At 41.6% G+C, this 12,456-nt stretch overlaps 1 protein-coding gene across 1 annotated transcript; it reads right to left on the reverse strand.

Moving 5' to 3' along the window:
* Nucleotides 1-909: 909 nt before the first annotated feature.
* grb2b (growth factor receptor-bound protein 2b) lies at nt 910-11,352 on the reverse strand. The gene is made up of 6 exons (XM_088358258.1): nt 11,157-11,352; nt 9,785-10,035; nt 3,954-4,051; nt 3,423-3,545; nt 2,930-3,098; nt 910-2,576 (listed from the first exon to the last, which is right to left on the reverse strand). Exons 2-6 carry the CDS (start codon nt 9,860-9,862, stop codon nt 2,391-2,393), a joined length of 654 nt encoding a protein of 217 aa, XP_088214384.1. The 5' UTR covers nt 9,863-10,035; nt 11,157-11,352; the 3' UTR covers nt 910-2,390.
* Between the last annotated feature and the right edge of the window lie 1,104 nt (nt 11,353-12,456).

Genomic DNA, 12,456 nt, shown 5'->3' on the forward strand with positions numbered 1-12,456 from the left:
TGGTAAACAGCCTGCAGACAACAAGGTACAATTAACATGCACCATCTTAACAAAATAGGTCAACATCCAAGAAAGGGAAATAAAACATCCATAAAATTGACAGAGAATTACTCAACAGGGGAAAACTTGACCAAATGTCCAAATATTTTGTTTTCACGCAGACTTTCAGACCAGGATTTATTTCATGGGAACATTCTTTCATTCAAATTAAAGCGAGATGTCAGTTAATGCGTCACGGGTGCCTTGAATTGAATGGGAGCACTGAAGCAGGCTGATATCTTTCATAAATAGAAAAGAGTCCAGATGAGATAAGTAAAAAAAAAAAAATGCTGATGTAACAAACGTGTTTAAAAGACTCAAACGACCATTGAGAAGATTGGACCAAAGACAAAAAAACTGTGTGTGGTCTGTGCCAGATTAAAAAAACAGTGTCATTGATGCTTTGTTAGACAAGACACTCACCATGAGGTTGTCACAGATAAAACTGTCTCACTGACCCATTCAGCAGGCGGTCAAGAGTGCCTGTGGGCAGAAGAACACAACCAGTGATTCATCTTAGCATCTAAGTGAGTAGATCTTGAAAAACCTTACCCCACTGTGAACTACATAAAATCTTCTCTTATGCTCTGGGCAGGACCTGCATAAACACGTGACAAGGATTACTCACCTCTGATGTCATCCTGATAATATTCACAACCCTCTCAAATGGTTGCAAAGAACACACAACGCAATTTTTTAATAATTGCATTTTATTAATTGAAAACAAGAAAAAAAAAATAGAGCAAAACCGAGACAGGATCTTTAGGTAAGACAAGAGAGACACTTAAATAAGAGTTCCATGTAGGTGAGGGGGGGGGGGGACGAAGGTGAAGGCGAGTTGATGTGGGAGAAGGTGGTAGGACATGTTAGATTATGTACACGTGTTTCTCACTGCAGGACAGGCAGGCCCCCGTAAAAAGGGAAAGGGGTGGGAGATGCTAAAACACCAGAGAGAAAGGCACTATCCAGAGAGAGCAAGAAACAAAACAAAAAAAAACACACGGACTAAACCAGAACAGATAGGAAATCTTTGACCAAAAAAATAAAAGTGCTCGACACCACATTTGACAAAAATCAATAACATTTAAGCTGATCTGTCATCTGGGAGGGTTGAGGGGAAGGGGGTCGGTTGAGATGATCTCAATTTTGGTAAGTACATGTGTGTCAGTTGCAGACTGATGATTTACACGTGATTATCCAATCTCAGCCCCCATGCGAGATTTTTTTTTTTTTTTTTTTTTAGTATGCACGTTAACTAGCGGTACTGTAAATGTGATGATGGATAACGTTACAGCGTGTTTTCCCTTGCACAGCCATGGAGTTATCTCCTCGAGCCTGCATCTCGCATGCTAAAGTCTGCGGACTCAGTCAGCTACATTCAAATTGGTTTGCGACAAATAACATCATCGAGGGCGGGGGGGTTTGGGGGGGGGGGGGCTGACGTCATACATGGCTTGCATTCACGGCTGCGTACCCTTGCCGCTCAACGACAGGAGTTTCCCAGCATGATTGGTTTCTTCTCCTGATGCTAAGTGGACTTTCCCTTGCGTGAGGAACGTCGCGTGTTATCCGAGATCTCTCAGATAGAAACTTGAAGGACAATTCAGCACATTCTAGAGCTACAAGATCTTATTGGGACAAATAAACCATTGAACATAATTTACAACTTTGTGATGAGAGGTAATGCAGACAAACACATAGAAATATATAATATATATATTCTTAAAAAATGGATTCTCTCTATAGTTGATTTATTTATACAGCCGACGGCTGATGTACAATGCTCACGAGCCAATCATCGTAGACATGGAAACTTGCTGTATATGGCATCAGTTCTCCTCTTCTTTCTTTTCTTTCTTTTTTTTTTTAAAAAAACATTTCATTTTTTTTTCTTTTTTTAAATATTTTTCTCGTGTTTTTCCTTTAAAACAGATGTGGCTGATAAAAGAACATGCGGCAAAAGCAAAACACAAGGCGGCAGAATGTTAAGAAGTTAAGGAGGAGACAGAAGCGGCTGTGGGAGTCAAATCGTTTGGTTCTCTCGTTCGCTCAAAGGCGGTCGCCATCCTCACCGAGGCGTTCGCAGTCTCAGTATAAGTCGAAGTGGATTTTTTTGCTCAGCCACCACAAAGCGCTCCTGTCTTATCTCTCTCTCACTTTTCACTTGTTTGCATTCTTCCTCTCTGCTCGTGCTATCGTGGGGTTGGGCGAAGACGATTGGGCGGAGGGAGGGGAGGGGAGGGGGAGGAGGGGGTGGTTGTTCGGGGATCAGATGAGGGTGGAGGGATGACATCTAGAATGATGATGAAGGTGGTGGTGGTGGTGGTGGCCGTTTACATGGCGGGAGTGTTTCACATGTTCCGATTGACCGGCGTGACATAGTTGCGCGGGAACATGCCCGTTTGGCCGTGGCAACCGCCTTTCCACCAGTTGGGGTCAGAGTTGTCCAAGACTTGGATGAAGTCACCGCGTCGGAAACCCAACTCGCCTTCCTCCTGGGGGTCGAAGTCAAAGAGCGCCTGCACGTAGGTGGGATGCTGTGCCAAGGAAACACAGGGGGACAGAGGTTAGCAAATGTGCAGTGGGATAACAGAAAACTGGCAAGGGGAAAAAAAAATAAAGTAACATCAGGGACTGATGTAATTCTTAATTACAGTACAGCAAAAAGACTAAGGCTTAATATTTAACGAAACACTTCAAGTCACAAATCCACAGCGGTGGAAAAAATAAAAAAACATGGCATGGAATTTGGAATGGAAATATGATGAAACACAATCTATGCTAATTTCTTTTAGCCGGTCTATGACATTTCTTGTTATATGTTAGCATTAAGCTAGTTTTTTTTTTTTTTTTAAATAAAAAATTGCTTAGTTGTCATGCTCATAGTTACCTGGTGGACCTGCTCGATGTCCCGCAAGAGGATTTGCTGGTTACGCGAGACGGAGGTGGAGCGATGGTAGTTCACCAGCTCATTGAGGGAGTTAAACTTCACCACCCACAGGAAATACTTCCCGGCGCCATCACGGAGAACCTTGAAGTGCTGCACATCATTGCCAAACCTGGAAAGGGTCACAGCGTTAGGCTCGGCGACAAAATAAAAGGTCGAAAAGATCCTCCTATCGTGTGAACAGCAGAGACACGATGCGGCTTTCGGTAAGGTCGCAATGGAACCACAGAAGAGGAAGCAAGACGTTTGACTAAGCAAATACTGGAAAAGAAGATACCGAGTGAACCCAGCTCAGACTTAATAAGAATAAGGAAGTGGACGCGTTGTTGACTCAGAGCTCGGAAATTTGTGAAGCCGATCGATTGTTGGGAGCGTGAGCAATGATGGTTGTCTCCGGTTCAACTCCATTTCACGGGATGGTGGTGGTGCTACTCACTTGACCGAGAGGGAGAAGTCGCCCGGTGCACTCTCGCTCTCTCTAATGAGGAAAGCTCCATCGAGCCTTTGTTTGTTGAGCATCTCCTCTGCTTTGGCGCGAGGGATCTTCCCAAAGAACCACCTGGATGAAAAGGAAAAACATTTGAGCTTACCGTTTTGACCCAGTTGTGCAGTTTGGGTTTATTGACATTGCTAGCTTACAATAAAACTAAATAAACAGAATTATACAGTGTATAGTCTACTTGCGTAATGCTTCTCAATTTAAGTACTGTCTGGAAAAAGAAAAAAAAAAAAAAAAAGCACTATCAATGCATTCTGAGCAATTAACCCACTGGGCAAAAAGATTTCATGGTGCAACAATGATAACGTCAATATTTAATTAAGGACAAAAGCCCGAAGCATATTTCATGTAAAGCAGTCGAGCTGTAGTTCCGACAAATCTAACCAAAGTCACTTTGATTTGCTTTGCTTTTGGCGAGGCGATGTTTAGAGAGCAGGAATTTCAAGCTATTTAAAGCGGAACACTTACGGATGGGGCTTCATCTCAATGTAATTCTTGGGAATGAAGCCGTCTTTTCCATCGAGCTCTGCCTTGTACCAGTTCTGGTCACACTCTTCATTTAATACCTGGAGAAGACAAAAAAAAAAAAAAAAATCATTCATGTTGCACACGAATGACATATTTGATATCGGTACAATTTTATTTCCTGTTGTATTATTGCAATGCTGAATGTTAAATTATAATGTATACTTAATTCTTATTTTCTTTTAAAGATGACATGCATGATTATAGATAGAGCACAGTCGTTCTTTTGTTTTCATAATGTCACATTTTAAAAATAGATTCAATGGGAACAAATACAGATTAGTCAGCGATGAAAGTTACCTAAACCACAACCCTCAAGTGATATTTTGGTATCGTCTCATTCTTTGTGTGTGTGTGGCTGGCTTTTCTAATCCTCCCCGCTCCATTCAAAAATAGAACACACACCTTATGTGGATAAAATAAATCCTTGCAATTCACATTGCCTAAAAGTGAACACCCCCCTCCAAAAATGTAAAGGCAGTCATTGTAATGCAGAATGGGCGAGCTTTAATGTGTCTCAAAAGTAGGCTGTCACTCGATTGAGACTTTAAGCAGCTTGAATTTAAGCAGTGTGAGCATTAATCTCAACTCTTGGAAGCAGTCAAGCAGAATCCCTGCATTGACGTATGACTCAGTTTCACTCATTAGAATTTCATAAGTTGAGAGGCTTGACTTCCTTTGATCGCGTCACATCTGCATAATTCAAAAAGGGAAAACATTTCTTTATATTTTTTACAGTACCTTGCTTTTGAAATGAGTTGCCCTTATTATTTTTGCCCTGGCCAGGCAAGACAAGTGTGCCCGTTGGCCCTAGCGTGTTGCAAGTGGCGTGGGGTCTTTTGCCAAATGCCAGCTGTCGCTAGCTTTTCTCAGCTGCTAACCCAACCCTTGTATGCTAATTGAGGCAAATATAATTTTTTTTTTCCGTACCAGTTGGGTTAGGCCTGGTTATAATCAAATAAAAGCCACTTTCATTAGCTTCGATGTCTATCTGGTGTCTGACGGGGCGGACGGCGAACTAAATATCTGCTTGGCAGGCAGTCTTCATTCCACACGACCGCAGCAATATGTCTGACTGCGTCATCGCCATTGGACGATTTAGATCCTTCTATTTTTGCTGACTGTCTGTTGTCTTTTTTTTTTTAATCTGATTGAGCCACAATGGATAGGAATTGCTATTTGATAGGCTAAGGTCTATAGCAGGGATTATCTTCTCTACAGCTGCCACTGCATAGCTCCCCTTCTCACATTAGATTATTATAGCACTTGCATTGACACAACATGAGGGGGAAAAACACATGGCTGACCTGAAAACAATTTCGAGTTCTGTTAATTTACAACAGCCAATGAAATGGCTTCATTTCAATTCGGCATTTTGTCTCGTCACTTCTCCACAACAACAAGGAAACAATGATGCAATAACAATCTTTCATCTTTCCGAAATTATGGAGAACAGTTATGGCGAAACAGTCAAATATACTGGAAGGATGGGAGTCAAACTCAACCTGTCTAACAGCAAAGAAGCAAATGAGGGAGCTAGCGACATGGAGAAGACATGTCAACAAGATGATAAATGCACTAGGACAGTCCATATGGACTGAGAAGAAAAAAAAAAATCAAGAGCAGGGATTACTCTGGAGTGCAAGATAATCTGGGCGTGAGACAGTTTAGCCACTAGAGAAAGACAAATTCATCTTCAAAATCAGAATACTTTTCAAGAGCAACTTTTTTTTTTTACATTCATAAAACTGATCAAATTTACAACATACCATTTGTGACAATGATATGCATTAATTTGTGGCTATAAATAGATGCAAGTAGGCCAAAGACGAACCAAAAGGTGCAGGCAGCAGATAAAATAATTTCTAAAGCCTGAAGATCTCTATCAGCTGATTATCGCAGAAAATGCGGCAAGGACTAAAAGTCAATTTGATTGCGCGACATCATTTCAGATTGGACCACATATTGCTTCTTCCGACATTTCAAAATGGGTTTATGAAGTTTCTCCCCAGATAAACAAGTATTTGGTGTTATTTTGCAAAAAGTCATGCAACGGAGCGTGACCTCCTTTGTGCCCAGCGGGGAAGCAGCAGACTGAGCCCCGACACACCAAAAGGGAGGTCATGAGCTCAGAGACACCGAGGAAGATTACAGGAATCTCACAAAATGAAAGTGTTGAATTGACAATCATGCCCGAGGCCTCCTGGCATCATAATACACAAATCACAGCAACTATTTAACACTTAGTGGTCTTATTTTATCTTTAACGCATATATTATCGACTAACTCGTCTCCGTGACTTCTGACCTACTTTCAACTTTACAGTGCGGGCCCGACAGCGCTGAAGGATGTTCCGGGTTTCAGCGAAAGACTGATGGTGCTCTCTTGCTTTAAATACAGAAGTCTCTTTTTGGCACACATGAGCAGGAAGTGATGTGGTGATGAGGAGGAATCCTAATTGCAGCTCTCTGACTCAGCACAAAAGGCAAATAGAGGAAGCGCGAGAAGAAACGACTTGGAGGGCAACAGCGGGGGGAAAAAAATAAAAAGAGAAATCATGAGAGATAAACTAATGTCAAACAATCATCTCAAATCCATCAGTGGCTCCATTTAAATATTCCCTCTTTCCTTGAAAACAAATGGTAACGTCAATAAACCACATGAATCATTCATAGAAAGTGTTGCCATCTTTACTTTGTATTTGTAGTACTTTTCTTCTAGCTTCCGAGTCCTAGCAAATGTTGGGGGGGGGGGTCTAAGTGATAGTTGGGCTACGTACAATCGGGCTGCAAGAAGAAGGAAGTGGACAAAAAGGAAAGGGATGGAGATAGTTGATGCAAACACACAAAGGCGCTATTTGTGTTTTTCCACATGTTTTGCCGTGGGCACCGGGACACCAGGAGCATGATGATAAGCATGGAATGAAAAAAAAAAAAGAAGACTAGGCCCTACAGTCACTTCAACATTCGGATTTTTCAACGTCAAACTAAGGGTGACCTACCAGCTATATCAAAGACTGCTGTCGTAATCATCATGACATCATCACAGTGTGTACCCGAACTGTTGGGAGCTGATGTCTGCGTCACCTTATCTTAAAAAAATAAAAACAAGCACCTCGGTCGACCTCATTTAAGCCATCGCCAAAAGATTAATTCTGCCCAGGGGTGCAGAGTATATGCAGTCAAAATGTGGCCTACTTCATAGATTTGGACTCTACTGAGCAATCGGATAATGCTTGGTGGTGACCCGGTCGAGGTTCTGTGTGGAGCCGCCTCCTCAAATTAATATTCGAAATTGTGTTTACTAAGAACTGACATTCCAACAACACATTAACCTCTCAGTTCTCCATTTGAAGGCGCACAAGCAGCCGCAAAAACCCATAAAGCTGTTTTCGGTATCGTGCTAAAGTTTTTAAGCCGAAGCATGGCTTTGGATTTGTCTATAAACGCATGGGGGTGACATTTAGGTATGAAAAGCCAGCGCTGATAAAACACTTTTCGCGGAGCACGATCAATAGTTCAACGAGTAACAGGCAATGTGGGAGCCATTAATCAGGGATGGGTGGAGAGCCTTCATCGAAAGTAATGAGGCAACAGGCTTAAAAGCTTCTTTCTAGGATTACATTGACGAGCTTTTACACACAAAACACTGTTAGTCAGAACATAAGAACATTTGAAAGTGAAAAGAGCGAGGCGAGAGGGGGGGAAAAAAAAATGCCTGAGGTTTGGCTGAATGCATACGACAATTCTTCAGCCTGACTCCCAACTCGTGCTTCTCTGCACCGCCGCTACACGATTGTGGTCGATGCAGACGAGGGCTTTGCTGGAGTTGAGTGTGGAGATGCAGGAAGTTGCAAAGGGGGGGTTGGACGACACAAACAGGATGTGAAAAATGCCACGTTGTGGTCTTAATATAAACGCAAGCTGATACAATAAACCATCTCGCGCTTGTCTCTATTAATCCCGTTTGCCTCCTAGTTTGTGGATTTAAAAAAAAAACAACTAGATGACACTCAAGGACCAAGATGTTCACTTCTGGCACTTCCGAGGTGTTGGCCAGTCGGCCGGTAGTCGGTAAAAAACGGTGAGCACAACGACTTTTAATTATAAGTGTTGACACAGAGCCACCAGAACTGTTGACAGGAGCTTATTCTGTCAGCACCGACGGGCTGTTAATCTTTATTTATTGAAAGAGGAAATGAGCACAGCGCTTGGGGCAGTGGCCAGACTTTGCGAAGATGTCCTTCTTTGCGGACATAAAAACGAAGGGCAAGAGCGGATAGCGTATTTAGCAAAACGCCGCGTCGAGAGTATCTAACTTAGCAACCCCTAAAGGCTCTTTTCTATTTTTTACTTAATAGCCGACTGGAGCGATGAAGCAGGCTGTGATATCGTTTGGTGACGGTCGGCTTGATGACTCACGAGACGGCAAATGACAGACCCAAATGTTACTGAATGACTCAAGGCTGCAAATTAGAGGGCAGAATGGTCAGAGCGAGCCAGCCAGCTGTTGTGAAAGAACAGTGACGCAGTGATGGCGAGCAACTTGGAGGAACCTGGTTACTAAAAGTGACAGTGGACAACGTGGACTTTCTTTCATCTGACAAATCCGCACAGAAACATCTACAACAAATGATTATTTGCAATGTTGACATAAAAGCTATTCACGCAAATCACAGCTAGCATCTCCCAAAGACGGTTTAAATGCTTCAAGTCGATGCTCATATAAGCAAGGCCAGTACGCTCCCATGAGAGACCTTTTGTCTTCAGAACAGAAACGTTTAACATCAGTATCGGCAGATGGCTTGCTTTGACTGCGCATTCATTGGCACCCACAGAGAAACGATTCTCGCTTCGTCAATCGCTAGCCGCGTTTAAGTACCACGGAGGGCGCTGGACCTTAACTGCTGCTTTCAGGTCGGTATCTGAAAAGACATGTTTTATGGATGACTGGCATTATTAAAATGCTACTAAATAATACAGATTTTTCTCAGACAGACAAATTCCTGAAAATAGAAATGATGTTTTATATAACATGGCTCCATTGCAAGTGTCTCAGACATCCAAAGGATGGATGCAGTTGGAAGGGAAGGCAATGAGAGGACGAGGAGAAAGAAGATGAAAGAGTGAGAGAAAGGGCGATTCAATCCGACAGAGGGAAGAACATCGTGCCTGCTTCAAAAAGCAAATTAGTCCGATGGGGGAAAGCGGCCAACAAATGATTCCGATGAATTGCAAATGGTGCCAGGGGCAGTACTGTGGCAAGGCATTTGAGATCCATCTTTTCTCTGGAAACAACTTGAAAAGGAGAAGATGGAACTCGACCCGCGATATAAAAGCGAACAACAATGGCTTATGAAAGAAACAAATCATTCTTTACCGTACATGTTTCAAATTATAATAGAGCTTTCATGCAAGATTTCATTTCCGTTGCAACTCGAAAATCTTTTTTTTTTTCTGTAGAGATGTTTGGTAGAGCAAACAAGTGGACTCAAACAGATGATAACATTCCACGGAAAACATGCAGTTCAAATAATGAACTAAACTTGCTGGGATAGATCACCCACCATTCTACAGTGGATATAATAAGTGTGCACACCCCTCTTTGAATGTGGGTGAAAGCATAAGTGTGCACACCCTTGCATTACTTGGAGATGTTTTTTTCTTTAGTAACGTAAGGTATTTAAAACATTACAAAAATGAGACAATAATGTTGATGGCATTCAAACTCTGCTTACATAAAGTATTTCCTCCAATGAAAATCTTTTCACGTACCTTAAGGACCTCCCCACGCTTAAAGCTAAGCTCATCTTCAGCAGTCGCTTTGAAATCGTATTTGGCAACGGCCTCCATGGCGTGCGTGCAAGATAACGTCCTGGCTCAAGTTAGGATTCAGGGACTGAATAAAAAATAAAAACAGCGCTTATCCCAGCTTCTGCGTCCAGATGCTTTTCTCCCGAGTCTCTCCTCCCGTCTGTGACCCGTTCCTTTAGGGCTTTGACCTTACATAGGTCGCAGCGAGGTTCCTGTAAAAGGGGGGAGAGAAGGAGCTGACTAAGATGGGCTGGGCAAAAATATACACAGGTTTGTGAGAGCTGTTCTTCGAAAAGATGCTGATGTGCACAACCACTTTAGCGTATTAATGAGTAAATAACATTTGTGAAGCCATTTAAATCAACCCCGACATTGACTCCCAAGCACCTGTGCAGACTGGAGCTTAAGCAGAGCCGTCAGTGATACATTAGCTCAACCTACACTTGCTAAACGGATAAAGCAAGTTTATCTCATTAAGTTGTTTACAAATGTCTGTCAATCTAATACAACCGGACGATCCCTAAGGTCATTAAACCTGACTTGCCCGCCAACAGCGATCTCGCCAACACTGTTGCTTTATCATTATTATTTTTTTTAAAAAGCACGTTATGTTCGTTCGAAATGTGAGTAAGACGTGTTACAACAGAGGATGTGAGACACTTCTAGAAAAGTCGTTAGGCGGGCGCAAGAAAAGCACACATATAAGTGGAATCTGCGGAATCTATCTAATAAGTGATCGCCAAAATAGTGATTAATAAATCATTTTATCAGTCAATAAAGAGCTGGCGCTCAAGTGGCACAGTAAGGCATATAGAAACACTAATATTGGTAGATTTTCTCCAGGAAATATCGGCTGAGATGTAGGCTACATGTACACAAATGATATATTTATTATTAAATCGTTGTTTCATGCACTCCCGGAGACTTCTCCGATTAACCCCCCCTCAAAAGACTGCGCCCAGTCCACTAGGAGGCTAAGGTTAGCATACCGGCTAACGGTCGGATAACAATAACTGCGATGCAAAGTGATTCTCCATCTCACTTCCACTAATCTATCATAACAGGGTAGAAAAATGCTAAGTTAATCAACAAGTGAACACGCCATTAACTTGAAGCGATGAGTTTGATAAATGACGGGAAGCTTGCGGCTAGCTTCGCGTTGGTAAATTTGACAAGGGAGAAAACACCTTTTTTTTTTTTTTTTTTTCATAGCGCAAGCTGTTGTTGCTAACGTAGTGGCACAGATAGCCCCGCTAGCCTCACTCAACTTGACTAGCCTGCGTCGCGAAAAGGAAACAGTACATAAGTTTAACGCGTATGAAGACAAACTCACCACTCGATATATTCCGCGTCGATGTTAGCAGCCTAACAACGAAATCCCGATCGCGTTTTTACCCGATCCGCGTTCTCGGTTTTCGAGCCGAGAAAAAAAAGAAAAAAAAATCCTCCGATGTGTGTCATGTATCGCTTCCAGCCCGTCCTCGGAGCCTGACTCGAGCTGTTAGCATAAGCTTGACGACGTTTATTTCCGCTTCCTTTCACTGTACTGGGATGGTCGGCCTTGTAGATATATAACCCTTAAATTGACGCCTTACGCTCCGACTCCTACTAAAACGCCGACGCCATATTGTATGTGGCAAAGTGGAACTATCAACAGAAAAATGGGCCAACAGAAACAAAATTATTATAATCTATATTCAAACTTGAATTGCCCGAGTCAAATAATTACAATTCAAATTTTGCATAAATCATTCAAATTCAGTTTATGATGCCTCTTATTTCAGTCCACACAGGACTTCCATTTTTTTTGCAGTCAGCATCCAACTAACTGCACAATCCTTAAATGGTACACTCTGTGTATCATGAAATAATTAATTTGAGTTTCACTTTTTAATTTAAAGTGCTAAAATAAATAAAATCCGAGGTATTTTTAATATGTTGAGACCAGTGATGCACAAATAAAGAGAATATTTGTATGGAATAAATAACGTTCGTGTGTTTTGGTTCTATTTTATTCTATGTATTGTAGATTAATTAATATTATTAATTCCATATTGTATTCTATTATCTCCTCATATATGTAAGTGGCATGTGTGCCGTTTGCTTGTGTTAGTTTAGCAGCAGATCTAACACATCCAATATGGCGGACCTGCTGACGTACCGGAGCAAAAGCCCAACCTGTTCAATAAGATATTGGTTTTGTGTTTATTTTAGGTTGTGGGAACTGAAACTGCGCCCGCCCAAGTTGTTCCTCTTTCTATGGCATGTCATAAAGTCGCAATTCTCACTTTAAAGTCAGAATTTTCACTATATTCTCAGAATCCTAACTTTAAAGTGGGGAATCCTTACTTTAATATCAGGATTCTGAGAAAAAAAAAGTCAGGATCCTGTTTTGTTTTTTTTCCACTGACCAAAATCCCCTTTTGTCACTTTCCTCCCCAACATAACTGTCACCACCAAAACGGCCTTATAAACAATGACATTTGCTAATAAGTTTACAAAAATGCTAAATGTACTTTGTGTAGAATTGTTTATTTTTCTAACAATATTACAATATTTTTCATATTAATCAAATTATTGGTCACAGTGTATTTCTTATATTTGCTTGTATTGCTCTATTATTTTTTTCAGCC

Source organism: Syngnathus floridae, chromosome 17 (assembly GCF_059516105.1).
Source record: "Syngnathus floridae isolate MCC-2025c chromosome 17, RoL_Sflo_1.0, whole genome shotgun sequence".
In the NCBI taxonomy this organism is placed as follows: Eukaryota; Metazoa; Chordata; class Actinopteri; order Syngnathiformes; family Syngnathidae; genus Syngnathus; species Syngnathus floridae.